The sequence below is a fragment of the Oncorhynchus kisutch genome, linkage group LG14 (assembly GCF_002021735.2).
Source record: "Oncorhynchus kisutch isolate 150728-3 linkage group LG14, Okis_V2, whole genome shotgun sequence".
NCBI lineage: Eukaryota > Metazoa > Chordata > Actinopteri > Salmoniformes > Salmonidae > Oncorhynchus > Oncorhynchus kisutch.
In genome coordinates, this window is record NC_034187.2 from 57,015,480 (window position 1) to 57,030,289 (window position 14,810).

The 14,810-nt window shown below is 44.3% G+C and overlaps 1 protein-coding gene across 6 annotated transcripts in view; it reads right to left on the reverse strand.

Moving 5' to 3' along the window:
- LOC109875836 (semaphorin-6D) overlaps nucleotides 1-14,810 on the reverse strand; it is a 131,259-nt gene that overhangs the window by 15,796 nt on the left and 100,653 nt on the right. For 4 of the 6 annotated variants that reach the window (XM_031788621.1, XM_020468255.2, XM_031788620.1 and 1 more), the window contains 13 exons: nucleotides 14,275-14,389; nucleotides 14,017-14,074; nucleotides 13,065-13,121; nucleotides 12,435-12,536; nucleotides 11,552-11,642; nucleotides 11,081-11,203; nucleotides 10,755-10,843; nucleotides 9,720-9,937; nucleotides 7,665-7,796; nucleotides 7,331-7,486; nucleotides 5,886-6,212; nucleotides 5,246-5,386; nucleotides 3,910-3,987 (listed from right to left, as the gene is read on the reverse strand). In XM_031788621.1, the coding sequence (XP_031644481.1) occupies nucleotides 3,910-3,987; nucleotides 5,246-5,386; nucleotides 5,886-6,212; nucleotides 7,331-7,486; nucleotides 7,665-7,796; nucleotides 9,720-9,937; nucleotides 10,755-10,843; nucleotides 11,081-11,203; nucleotides 11,552-11,642; nucleotides 12,435-12,536; nucleotides 13,065-13,121; nucleotides 14,017-14,074; nucleotides 14,275-14,389 (1,687 nt within the window). The remainder of the gene's footprint in view (nucleotides 1-3,909; nucleotides 3,988-5,245; nucleotides 5,387-5,885; nucleotides 6,213-7,330; nucleotides 7,487-7,664; nucleotides 7,797-9,719; nucleotides 9,938-10,754; nucleotides 10,844-11,080; nucleotides 11,204-11,551; nucleotides 11,643-12,434; nucleotides 12,537-13,064; nucleotides 13,122-14,016; nucleotides 14,075-14,274; nucleotides 14,390-14,810) is intronic. The other 2 variants (XM_031788623.1, XM_031788624.1) reach the window with 2 other exon arrangements.

Below are 14,810 nucleotides of genomic sequence, written 5' to 3' on the forward strand. Positions count from 1 at the left end.
GCGGTGATTGACAGAGTCGAAAGTCTTGGCCAGGTCGATGAATACGACTGCGCAGTATTGTCTTTTATTGATGGCGGTTATGATATCATTTAGGACCTTGAGCGTGGCTGTGGTGCACCCATGACCAGCTCGGAAACCAGATTGCATAGCGGAAGAAGGTACATTGGGATTCGAAATGGTCGGTCATCTGTTAACTTGGCTTTCGAAGACTTTAGAAAGTGTCGGGGAGTGTCACCCCGTTTGAAGAGGGGGATGACCGCGGCAGCTTTCCAATCTTTAGGGATCTAAGACAATTTGAAAGAGAGGTTGAACAGGCTAGTAATAGGGGTTGCTACAATTGTGGAGGTTAATTTCAGCAAGAGAGGGTCCAGATTGTCTAGCCTGGCTGATTTGTAGGGGCCCAGATTTTGCAGCTCTTTCAGAACATCAGCTATCTGGATTTGGGTGAAGGAGAAATGGGGGAGGTATGGGCAAGTTGCTGTGGGGGGTGCAGAGCTGTTAACTGGGGTAGGGGTAGCCAGGTGGGAAGCATGGCCAGCCGTAGAAAAATGCTTATTGAAATTCTCGATTATTGTAGATTTATCGGTGGTGACAGTGTTTCGTAGCCTCAGTGCAGTGGGCAGCTGGGAGGAGGTGCTCTTATTCTCCATGGACTTTACAGTGTCCCAGAACTTTCTGGAGTTTGTGCTACAGGATGCAAATTTCTGTTTGAAAAAGCTTGCCTCATTCACCTACAGCTCAAAGCCCATTTACCGCCATCCTAATACAGAACTTGCCCAACCTGCCAGTTGTCGATGAGAGAAGATTTTTCTTAGCCAGTACATTCACAACCTGAGAGACACATCCTGCACATGCATATGACGTCACCATCCACAGACAAGGTGGTTGAATCAGGAAAGAGAACATCCATTTTGCTGGCACCCTAACAAAGTTGGTCTGTTCTCCCCTTGTGCGCTGTCCAATTAGAAACCAGCGTCACGACTGATAAAGGTCAGATGATAATCTTCCTATCAGGTGACAGGGGGCGCAGAAGTGGCCAGGATAGCCTGCATCAGTTAGGAGAAAAAGATAGCAAGGACTAAAGCCAAGGTCATTATCCAGACCCTATTCAAACAAAATAAGGAGCCAGAACCAGTGTTTTGCTTGTGCATATTTATTTTACATTTACACTATTTAGCAGACACTCTTATTCAGAGCGACTTACAGTAGTGAGAGCATACATTTTCATACTAGTCCCCCGTGGGAATCAAACCCACAACCCTGGCTTTTGCAAGGGACTACTATATTGCAGAACACTTTAAAGGGATGTGAAACACACGAGTGCAGGTTTAACTATTGGGGGCTGTATTTTGGGCCACTCTCCCCTCCTACCCACGGAGAAGAGGGGGTTCCAGTATTCATTCTCATTAGGACTTTTCAATCCGTGCCTGCCACTTGCACAGACAGCCATCTATAGATTTAGATTCAGCATGCCCGTGAATGAGAGAAAGGTCCATACACAACCAGATACATTTAGAGTGGCTGGAGGCTAATGGAATGTGGGGTTTGAAGGCGGCACACAAGTGTCCATTAAGGGAAGGGGAATGAATATGATTAAATTGGATCCCACTTCTGACACCAACGGGAGCTCATTCTCATTCACCCTTCAGCCCTTTCCGTCTCTGTGCTGCGGAGTCCTTGCTTTGTGTACATTTGTTTATTTTTGCTTTTTCTCTCCTCTTTCCGCTTCTCGTTCACTCGCTCTCCGTGTATCCATTTTCAAAAGTGTGGGATGCGTGAGTGCTATTTATTTCCCTCACTCAGAAACTGTAACGCTCTTCTATTTACTAGCAATGAACGAGGGGAAAGGACTAGGAGACATACATATGAAAATATGAAAATTCTCAGAAATAGTCTCACTGACAACGCATACTCGTAAAAAAGGACCTACCAGAGATGCATACAGGCAGTGAGACTGATATAAGTTTATACAAATGCTTGCTAATTAAAAGTCATATAAGAAAATAGTCACCCACTCACATCCAAATAAGGAGGATTCAGTTTAGGAGAAGGCCTAATTAGAGGTTTGAGTTTAAGAAGACAAACATCATATTTTAAACAGTGGTGGGCCAGGCTGCAGAGTTGCTTCGGGACTGGCAAAGCACTTCAGCTCCATTTTGTTTTTCGCCGATCGCCTCACTTGGGAGCTCTTTAGAGCATTTTGCCAAGATGGCCCGGTCTGCCAAAACGTCTGTCGCATTCACCTCTGGTCTGGATCAACCCGTTCGTCTCCAGGGAAACCACTGACTCGCTGCCACAACAACAAGGCCCATCTGCTGCTCATCTTAGGGAAGTGGCTGAACCACAGTGTCCTGGATAAGGTGTTTCCAGAACATTCTTCCTCGTCCACTGAACTCTAACTCTAACAAAAACAGAGATATTTCACTGAGATTTATACTTTGGAGGTGCAACTTTATGGAACTTGCAATAGTCTCTCAAAGTTCATGAATCCCCGTCTTAAACCACCAATTCCTGTGCTGCTGGGATTAGGAATGTCCCCCAAAATCCCATAACTATATAGATTACAGTGAGTGCCATTAGATCCATGTCGATGACTGACATTTAAACTGCAAAATGACTTTTTTCAGCATCTAAAAGATTTAATCAAGGCCTTCTACTGCGGACACAGCATGACAAATCGCGCTAAACCGCCAACCCTGGAAGCGCCATGTCGAAAGTCACAGGATGGAAACTCAATTCTGCAGCAGTTAAAACAGACAGAATGCTTTCCGCTATTCTCCTTGGTTCCACAAATCAAAGACCTTCGCTTTTTTCCCCTCGACAATCTGGGAGATTCAGGGAGATGTCACATATGAGCGAAAGAACAACGGGCAAATGAGTAGGAGAGGAGACAGGAGAGGGAGGAGAGATGGGGACCCACTTTGGCAGCTTGCCAAAAGAGAGGTGTGAGAGTAGGTGTGAGCCACAACCTTGTTCTTTAGCACCACTTCACCAAAGGGGGGGGGGGGGGGGGGGGGCTAGCCCTACACATGCAGAGCCGCAGTAATTCTGGTTTGGTTTTTGTCCGCGACTCTGCAGTGACACACCGGATTCAGCTAATCAAGGTGTTGACAATTAGTTTGATTAGTTGAATCGGGTGTGATGGCACTAGGCCGGGACAGAAACCGCGAGCAGGATAAATAATCACTGCTAGGGAATGGGTGGGGTTGTGGAACAAAGTGAACTGGTGGCATGGCCAAGTGAATCCCAGTAAGCTCTTACACAGCAACCTTTTCCATAGCACTGGAGAGCAATGATCATGAGTCAGTGTCAAATGACCCCTCTTCAGTTCATGAGAACTGATCGATGGCAACCAATCAGTTGTTCAGTCATTTCCTTTGTTTCAGATAATTGAAGAGACTATTTTCATTTTCAGGAGGTCTGGGGTGACAACATTTTTTATTCCTGAGAGATTGCAGTATCTGTCAGCTCATAAATAAATCAATGGACTCAAGCCATTGTGGCTCAAGTGGTTGATTGTTCCTTTCACTTAAAGTGCATTGCAAAAGTGGAAACTGGCCCAAAGCCAGCAGATATAAAGAAACAAATGGATGCATATTAGCATTAACTGCACAAACAGAGTTCCAAAGTGTATAATTTGCTGGTGTAAAGAAACTGACTATCGGGAAAACTCATCTTTGAAGAGCGGTCCTCATCTGCAGTACAATGATGTCACTTACTCAATACATTCTTCCTTAATATGACTTTCAAAGGGTTTTGAGATTTATTTCCCCTATATCTTCCACTCTCTACTCTCCTCTCCTTTTATGGGGGCCAATACTGATGGCAGATATACGATCACGCTCTCAAACCTTTATTACCTTTCAGATTGATGCTTTTCAGCGCGACAGGAAGGAAAGTGACACTTACTTGAACCCTGGCGCCATGTTGGCACAACTCCCGGTCCGGAGCCAGATGCAGTACGGGTCGCGGGTGGACAGACAACTCCTAGAAAATGACGAGGCAAGAGACGGTTAAATCCCTGTATGATATTGCTCCTTGGCGTGGAGGCAATGGGCGCCCGACTGTGTCTACGTTGACAAAGTGACACGCCACACACACACTTGAGGCAAGGACACTGCTGCGGTCTAGTGGAGCGCGGTCTGTTAGGGCTATTCCCCATCTGGTGTCTGCAGAGCGAGACTGGCCTGCGTGTGAACACAGAGAGGTGAATGTGTCTGACAGTGTGTTTTAGCTCATTCTCCAAGATGACAAGTATGCCTGTGAAAGACCTCATAAAGGACAGGTGTGTGCATCTGTTTCTAAATATTTCTGTGTGTGTCATGACGGGCAGCCTGGAGGAGTGAAGCCAGTTATCTTAGTGACAGGTGCCCCTCAGTCTCTCTCCTCCAGCTGTGGAGACATGCTGACAGCCAGGACCACAGGGAATGAGGGGGTGCTCCGAGGGGAGAATATGGGAGAGGGGAGGGGGGGGACTGTCATACACTTGCCTAGGGAAGGAGGAAGAGAGGGGGATGCCTCCTTTGGATTTCTCACTTGTCAATCAGTGCTCTATGTTTTCATGAAACCCTGCCTCCCTCACGTCCCACTAGTAGGAGTTTATGCACACGGCCTCTCAAAAGGTATTGTGGGCTGACCCAGACTGCGTTTGTATGCATGCACATGCGAGTGTGTGTCCGACTATGAAGGAGGCAGTGCATTTTTTTGTTGCTGTTTGAATGTTGATAAATTCCAATGGCAGGATCAGTCAACTATAATGATATTCTTGATGTGGTATTCTGTGCTAATGATATCCTGAAACATTTCCAACATTTACGGGCTGTTAAAATATTGATTCCAGGGGCAATTAAGCGCCCATTTCTAATGTTTTGGTTGTTTGCCAAAATATACAAACAGGCTCTTTTTAGAAGCTGTGCCAAATACATTTGGACAATTTGGTAATTTCCTCATGGCTTCCCTGTTCTCTCTAGCTCAATTATCTGACAAATGACTAGAACAAATATAAATATTTGTTGATACTGAAATCACTTGACCACAATTTGACATTTAAAGAGCTTGGTATGCAGAGACTAAGTATTTGTTATAACACATTAGAGTAAACCATTTTGAGCAGTGCAAAAGCACAAAAAATGCCAGGACCCATTTTTTCTAGGTCACGTAGTCAGGGAAAACTCGGCCCTAACAATACTGTATATCCTCCCATGTGTATTTTCACACAATCGTTTCCGACCTTGTTGTAACTCACTTTTTACAGGCGCCGTGCTCAGTGCAGCGGCTGAGTGGTACTCTGATGACACAGCTGGTGAAGGCCACGAACAAGGCATGATGCTCCTTATCCAGCTCCATTCCCAGAATCCTCCGGTCCTCCTGCCCCTGAATGTTACACCTTTGGGGAAAACATGGTCACATGACACGTGAGAACACTTAAAGCACAAACATACTAACAGATTAGAGTTAGACCATAGACATTTGAAACACAGTACAATGACTCAGTCGCAGATAGAAATGGGAGCCCCATTTAAAGCCTATCTCTGTAAGAAATGTGCATTTAGGAAGTTGATATACCATTTGAAACACTAATATAGTGTGGAGAATAAAATTACTCTGCTTGTGAACTACCATAGTAAAGATTTGGACCATTTGGTGGAAGTAATAGCATTATAATGTAGGTTACAGCGTTAAAGAGGGTATAGACATTCATTTTGGATATTTTCCAGACTGATATTACAGTACTGTCACAATGGGATGCTTATACAGCAGTCAGGTTTTCATGCCATAACCAACTTTTGTTTTTACTACGCCTGCGTAGTTATGACCTATTCAAAAGTGGTTACACACTTACTTAAGTGAGGTTATAGACTGACTTATTGAGGTTTTGTGCTCACATTGAGGGGTTATACACATCTATGTCCTCCAGGAGCTGGGAGCCAAAGGAGGCATTAGGATGAGTGCTGGACAACACCTTCAGGACCCTGCCATCCTCCGAGCCCAGGAAGACCACAGTGCGGTCTTTAGACGGCCCGGCAGAGGTGTCCACCGCAATCTGAGTCAGCTTGTACCTGGAGAAGTGAAAAACACAGTTAGCGCCGATTGTACTTCCGGAACTGGACAACACCTTCAGGACCCTGCCATCCTCCGAGCCCAGGAAGACCACAGTGCGGTCTTTAGACGGCCCGGCAGAGGTGTCCACCGCAATCTGAGTCAGCTTGTACCTGGAGAAGTGAAAAACACAGTTAGCGCCGATTGTACTTCCGGAACTGGTAACTCGTCAGCCATAATGGGTCAGTCATTCAGAACAAGTGAACCGCCGTGACTGGCATTGAGACACAGGTCAACATAGGGTTTTAAATGAATAATTTTTGTGCTTTTCCTGATTTGAACTAGTATGGTTTTCTGTGCACCAAAAGATGGAGTGGATAGTACACTCAAATGGGGAAAACAGAATAGCTAGAGTGCAGCTGCTCTGAAAATTCCCTTTTTGCTTTAGGCTACTTTCTGGGTGAGATTTGGCACTTTCCCGAATGGCTTGTGTTGGTTCCCTAGCAGCATAGCAGCTGTCAAGGAAGGTTTTGTAAATGAACCATGATTGTCTCCAAAATGTACATGTTCTTATCTTTGTGTGTTTACACATGCATATCTAACGCCAGTCATCTCTACTGGCTGCTGAAGACTGAAGCATAACCCCTGCATGTTATTTTCAGTTTAATAATAACCACTATGCTATAAAATGTTATTTCCTCGGGTTCATGAATACAACACACTCGATGAGAACATCCTACGATTTAAGCCCCATTTTATCGCCAATATTTCCATGACTTCACTAGGACTTTGGGATATTTCACTAGGAGGTTTCGTCTCAGGATGTTTGGAGCAGTGTGAAATAACATGTTCCCTGTGCCCCCCTGGCTTCTGTTGTCATTTACCAGAGTATCACATCAGCTTCCTGTGGTGAGAAGCAGCAGGCCGGGCACCCAGGGGGTATGGCAGGCAGACTCAAACACCTCATATCACCTCTGCACCGCCAGTAAATGTCAAGCTTTGTGGATGAAGCCACAGTCTCCGGTCAAACAGAGAAGCAGTAGCTAGGCTGAGGCAATTTCTGGGTTTAGTTTCTGAGCGAGGACCCCAGTTGCCTGGTTTGAGTAAAGTGTCATTCATTGAGTCATTTGACTTACTGCACATGGTTGCACAAAAACTTTGCTGTCATACTGCTGATATGTCAGATCTGTATAATATTGTATGTTATATTGCATTGTTGTATATTTGTCTATGGTGCCGTTTGTCCACACAAAGAGAAGTGGTTATATTGCATGGTACTGCCCTACAGTACCTGCTGGTGGTGCGGGTGAAGCAGGGCCGGTCGTTGACGGAGGGCACCGCCTCGTCCATCAGAGGGTAAGACTTGATGAAGGTCAGCGTGTCGTCGGGGAAGGTGGTGGACGACTTGTAGGCAGAGGCCAGGCCGTCACCGGCACAGGAACCAGGTCTGAAGTAGAAAATAGAGATTTGAGAAATTACATTTGGCAACTCTTATTCAAACAAAACATGGGTATGTACTGTGCTAGTCTAGCTGGTCCCAGATCTGTTGGTGCTATATGGCCAACTCATATGGTCATTGTCATATGTAGGCTAGTGTTTCCCCCCTTAAGAAGGCAGTCTCATACCTAGGCTTGGGCACCTGTTCCTCTGGTACTGGGGTCCAGGCTGAGTCACTGGTTTTCTGTTCCTTAAACTTCCCATTAAAGGCCTTCTCTATGTCATCCATGTAGAAGGCACACACTGCTGAGCCAGGGATACTGACGAGGGAGACAGACGCAAAGAGCGTGTTCAAAAAAGAGCCTTGTCGGATTGAGTTATTGAAAAGGTTTGTTGAAACATGGTTGGCTAGTCAAACAAGGCAAAAAAAAATTGAATCCAATGTTTATCTGGTGAGTGTAGAGCTCTGTGTATAATTCCAAATCAATATCAAGAAGTTTGAGGTAAAACTAAAATGTTCCTGTGCCGTCCAGTGTTTGAGTGATGTTGCATATTCTTGCAGTGTAACACCCATTTCAGACAGAAGATGTGGTATATTAACAGTAAAACCTTATAAGGCAATGTTTATATGACCCCCTTTCATACATATCAGTGGGTAATTGGCAAATTCGGAGAGGTGGGGGATGTAGTTAAAACATTGGGGTAGGGATGGGTTATACTGTATATTGAATTAATTTAAATTTATGTTTTAGCGCGACGTTCCAAATGCCTCTAGGTTTTTAGTTTATTTTTTACTAGTGTTCTGTCTTTGGCCTCGCCTCCTTCGCTCCTTACGTGCTGTGCGCACAGTGCAACTTCCCACTTGCACATAGATGCCAAGCCCCTCCCCTCTGCCGCTCACAACAACAAAAGACGAAAGATAACTTCTTCCTCTCTGACAACAAGCAGTTTAAAAACTCGCTATTTCCATTTGAGGTTTGGTCCAACAGAATCGGTCATATGGACACCGAAACGGTTACAAACATTATTTTACTGTAATAGAAAAGAACTTAAACGTTCTAACGATAACCTTTTTTTTACTCCCAAAATGTAAAACAGATAAGACCCTACTAAAACGAGTGTATCAATGGGGAACATGTATGCTCAGTTTCTATCGTGCGCTGCATTGCGATACCACGCACAGCTAGCAGCATTTTAGAGACAGAATGTCATGCGCTAACTTTCTAGTCTGTGTTTTATAAATGTGCAATGAGCCTAAAAATACACATTTATATAAGGAATTGGAACCTCTCATTCTGAGAAATAAGCACCTTATCCAGGTCGGACACTTGATTTCAATATCTAAACAAAGTAAACAGTTGGAGACAGAAAGGAGGGTGTATTCATAACAGTTTAACTGTTCTATCGCATTAGCAAGCAGATGCAAGTTGGCTAGACTTCAAATATAAAGATGAACTGGCTACTCACTAGCACGTGGGCTTGTGCTTGAGAGATTGTTCATGAGACCTGTGTTCATTTTCTATAATGCCTGTTACAAGAAGTGGGTCATTATCTGTGGGTGTGCATTGTGCATGGTTCTAGTCAATTTTTTAACAAAAAGGGCATTTTCATAGACAGACTTGAAAGTCAGATCAGTGATTATTGCAACAAAAAAAAAGCAGGTTCAACTATTTTGATAAAATAATGTAATATATTAGTGGGTCATATGGTTGTGGAAGGCTTATATTTAGCCTAGGTATAATTTTACGAGCCCTGAATTCATTAGATTATTCCTGACTGTTTGAAATGCGGTGTATTTACCTTAAATTGTGAGAAAAAAATGCGTATTTAGAGAAAACTGAGATATATATCATGAGTCGCCCGTAAACTAGAAATAAATTGTTATATGGTTTTTAGGCCATATCGCCCAGCCCTGAATTTCAAAATAGGGAGGTGTTGAACAATGGAAGTGTTAATGAATTTACCTGCAAAAAAGCAGAGAACTATTCACACAGACCTAATAGGTGTATTTTGGTTACAGGGTCTGTGAAAATGCAGGAATCATAACTAGGTCTTTAGGTGGGTTTAAATTGTCCATGTTTTTTAACCCCCTACACCTTTCAGATGTACAAAAAAAACGAAATAAAGCAGGCACGGTAAAATCGTAGGAATGTTGTCTGTGTATGAAAGGGGTATAAGAAATGTATGGATATTGGCGTTGATGGACTAGTGCCCACCACTACTTTCTTGGCCACTAGGCTAACCTGTTAGCTTGCGTAGTAAACACTCCCACCACCGCGGGGCGCTGGTTGATCTGTAGCACGTTGGTGAGCGACTGCAGCACGTCGAAGTAAAAGAACGAGTCGCCGGGCACCGAGCAGTTGAGCCGCGCCTTCAGGAAGGAGGTCCAGTAGCGCTCTAGCACCCGAGGAGAGCCGCCGTTGTCGTTCTTACACACCCGCGCCACACGAGAGAACACCACCTTGGAGCAGAACCAGAAAATTATACAATATAATAGAATAGTGCTTTATTATCCTAGGCACTCTTCTCCCGACCCCTTGAGACAACAAACATGACTTAATAGGCTTGAAGCAGCACAGGATCAGCCACAGTGCTGGCTGTCTGGGGTTAATAAGTGCCTTGCTCAAGGACACAATGGTAGTAATGTGTACTGGAGATTCTGTCACCAGCTGTCATCTCATTTTCAACTTCTCGATTCTTCACCATAGGATTTCAATCCGCAACCCTCTGGATGCACTTACGCCTATCTAACCTCCAGACTAACCCCCACAAATGGACGTTATTTCCCATTCGTAATAGCTCAGTGGTTCCGGGACATAAGGCTGCAGACCTGTCATTATAGCTCATATCCTATGTCCAACCATAATGGTGCCTTCATCTTTTCAGAATCACTCATCTCAACTAGTCATGATACATCTGATAAGAGTACATAGAGAACATCTGTTGTTTAATCTTTTTTTTTTCAGTTTTGAACAGAACAAAAAGACCACCAGGAATTCAGCTAAAACTTTGGTTAATTTAGGAAATTTGTTCCCAACTATTCTCACAAATAAAAAAGTGACACGTGACTGTGTCTCAATGTAATCAAGGTATGAAATGACTGTTACTTTTCAATATAATCTCTTTTTGGGCTTAGTTGTAGTCCATTTGCAGTGTAAAAATTATTAGAATTATGTTCCGGGCCTCCGATCATCCGCTCCGACAAAAATCGCCCCCCGGCTGAATCTAGTTGGCTACCCCTGTCATACATCAATCTTATATAAGTGACACCCTCTTACCTTGCCCAGTGTGGTGTACTCCACTGCAATCTCACTGAGGAAAAAGTAGACATAATTTCCATACTCGATCGCATGGTGGAAATGGGGCTCTGGGGAGGCAAGGAGACACACACAAGAGAGGAAAAGTGAGAGTTAAAGTCATTATGGTGAGTCATACTTTTCTGGGGTGTATCAGAGATGGAGTCACTGCTGTTCAGGCATTTGTTCCAACCCAGTACTAACACCTGATCCAACTAATTAAGGACTTGATGACACGGTGATTGGTGGTGTAAGAGCTACACATCCCCAACCAGGACACTGGTCGACACAAAAGTCATGTGACCAACCTCGGAGCCACTTGGAGTCGTACTTGACGGTCCGCAGGACGGGGCTGTCGTCGCCAAGACTACGATAGATGACAGCGTCGCTGGCCAGGAAGTCGGTCATGGTGGCAGAGTAGAAATCACCGCCTGAAAAATAAAGTAAGTAGAGAGAATATAGTAATTAATAAGTACGATAGTATAGTAGTAATACATAAAGTCATAGTAAAATACCAGAATTCATATGGATACGCTTTATATATTTAAAAAAACACATTTTCATAAATAATGCTATAAGAATGCTCAACTGATTAAGCTAATATTTACTATAAGCTAGGTACAGACTTTTATGACTCATCGATTTAACCATAAGACTAGGCTTCCGTCTCGACCTGCCTAAAAGACCTTACATTCAGTCTTTGGACAACATATTATTTGCTAATGGACTACGGACAAAATTTCATTTCAAATTCTACATTTACAAATTGAGCCACTCACCAGCAAAGAGGCCGAGGTTGGATTGCCCCGACTCGAAGGGACAGCGCGCCTGACCCACCACCTCTTCGCCAACCTGCTCCAGGGTGGTCATCTGTGGGAATGAGAGGAGACTGTTAGTTCTCTGTTGCCATTGTGGCTCTGGGCATGGACTGAAACCAGCACTGCACGAATCCCTTAACTCCTTTACCTCCGCTGCAACATTAGCTGAATTGCTAAAACAGCCATTGCTATTGCTAGCACGGCTGTAGACGTTTAGCCCCTCGCTGGCGCTCATAAATTACCTGGCTGCCTCTCCAGTCCCTCTTGGGACGGTCTCCTAGTTGTGGCTAAGCAGGAGTTGGACTCCCTGCCCCCCCCCCCCCCCCCCCCCCACACACACACACTAGGAAAAACAAAACAACATCTGTCTGGTTGGCTTCACCTCACTCTGCCTTCAATGAGCTCCAATTAAGTAGTTTCTAATATTAAATGACAAGTCCTCTTTCTTGCCTTTTCAACATAACTTCACACTATTGCATGTATGCAAATTGAATTGGTAATTGTATTGAATGCGAAAAACAGACAAATGTGTAATGTCATCTTGACTTTTATTCAATTGTGAGTCATGAGTGAACAAACCGACTGCTCGGGAAGCAATTATACCTTCTCAATGCAAGAGGATTGAACACACAAAGGCTTAGCACTCAAGAGGGGGTGAATGAAGAGCCAAACTGTGGCATTGTGATAATGACTAGCTCGTTGTCTCTGCATGCCCGCCAATCAGCAATCACAGCTTTATAATTGGAGTGACATTAACAAACGTCAATCATGGCTCTGTCGAATGTAAAGGTTTGATGAAAGAAGTTAACAGCACACATCAACACCTAAACTCACACACACGTACCTTGTAGTTACGGCAGGTGGGGTTGAAGGCATTAGTGCCGCAAGCAAATAGGGTCTCGTCGTTCCTCGGTACCAGCACTTTGACATAGTTGTAGCATTCATCCTGGAAAAACACATAGGCTCATTCAGTATCACTGAGAACTCATGTACTATAAATACATTTGGAACAAGAACAGTCTGCCATAATAAAATAGCGCTGATGCATTACTCGGCCTCACAAGAGAATTATGTTGCATTTGAAACCATCCAATTATGTTATAGGGTGCACTTACATTTTTTTTATTTAACCTTTATTTATCTAGGCAAGTCAGTTAAGAACAAATTAGTATCTACAATGACAGCCTACCCCGGCCATACCCTAACCCGGACGACGCTGGGCCAATTGTTCGCCGCCCTATGGGACTCCCAATTGAGGCCGGTTGTGATGCAGCCTGCAATCAAACCAGGGTCTGTAGTGACGCCTCTAATGCTGAGATGCAGTGCCTTAGACCGCTGCGCCAATCGGGAGCCCCCCACTTATGCTGCTAGGGAGAGTCGACTCTACCACTGAAGAATGCCATGTGGTAGCTAGTGTGTTCTCTCCTGACCTTAACGTAGACACACATAGAACATGGTGGAGAAAGATACTCACGCTGTTTCGACCCCTCACGGTACACTTGGCCACATCCTTGGACCTCCATGTCAGCTTCTGCAATACATGAAAGGGGGAGAAACAAAATATGACACCACACCATGCTCTAGACCAGGGGTGTAGAACTCATTTTGTCCCAGGTGGTCGCATTCGGTCTTCAATAAGGTCCGGAGGGCCACATTGAAAATTGGTTGTACTTCCTCACCGTCAATTTGCTAAAAATGTTCCTTTTTCCCATAGCTTTCATTTTGGTGATTAGTAGCGAGCTGGACAGTCAAGAAACGGTATGAATGTAGGTCCATTATCATTTATACACAGTTTCAATTTGGTTTTAGTCATTTTAAAGTATTATGAAAAATCACCGGATTGTAACCCCAAATGCCGGGTTTGGCCCGCGGGCCGTATGTTTGACACCCCTGGTCTAGAGAAAGCGCCACCCCACCACACATAGGGTTACATGAAAGAGCCTGATGCAATCACAGAGTGCGTTCATGTGGCCATAACCGGTCAGAGGCCTCTCTGTGACCTTTGGGTAATCTTTGGATCTACCTGCTGAGAGCTTCGCTCGACTTCGCAACCCCATCCGGAGAAGTTGTTTCTGGGAAGCTGATATGAAAAGGGGCTTCCATGTAGAACTACTGGACCTCTGCCATATTGGGGTTACCCTCGAGGGTCCTCCGGGTGGGGAGCAGCCAAGCTAAGGGCCATTGTTTGCAGGCTAGTCCATTAGTGAGGAAAACTCAGAAGAGGCCAGGCTACGGTACTTCTAAAAACAAATATAATTGACATTGCAAATAAATGATGGGTACTTTGGTGTTTAGAAGAGAAACAAATGTATCAAAAGTATGCAGTAATAAACCACATGGTCATGTTAGTTCCTGCTTGTATTATGTTGTATTCCATCTTGAATAGCCATGTGAGGTTTGATCGAATGTTTGATTATGTAACTTACCAGCTGGGGGACGAAGTCGTCACCAGCTGTGGTCAAGTTTACTGCAAAAACATGGTCCCTGTGGGGTAAAGATTAAAATTTAGTGTCATGGTGTTCTGTGCACAGTCTCATAAATAAAAACAAACTAAGGGTTGGTTTCCCAGATTCTGCATTGAAAAACCTTCAGTGTCTGGGAAACAGACTCTAGTTTGATCAGTTTTATTGGTTGTGATTGTTAACATGTGGACCAGAACGGAGGCAGTGAATTGGCTGACTGACCTGGCAGCGATGTAGAGCATATGGTTGATCCTCAGCATCCTCTGGAAGTCCAGGCCTAGTCTGAATGTGTCGTTGTCCGACACCAGCCCCTGGAACCCTGGGTACAGGTAGGAGTCTACAAAAAGAGAGAGAGAGACGTTGAAGAGTAGCTGAATTATCACATATATTTCAAGATTTTTACAATTCATGACCCCAACTCCTGGACAGCTCACAGCTTTACGGGAATGACTACTATCTCAAGTTGTCATTTATAATTGGTAATCCTGTTTGGTCCTGACAGGCCTCATTCTGGTGTTTAAATCTTTAATTACGTAGTATTTGTTGTATTTTCAGTTGCTTGTGGCAATAAATGGATACAGTGTAGGTTTGCAGTCGCTAAACTAAACCAGTCACTCTCTGGTCAGGCACGCTCCCATTCTAGTCATGTCATGTTCTTCCTGTGAACGGTATCCAGGTTCGGGAGGCCTGGCTTGTTTCTAAAAGGTCAGACTAGGGGAAAGATAATGAACAGAAACCTCTGCTAGTCCCTGCTCTCC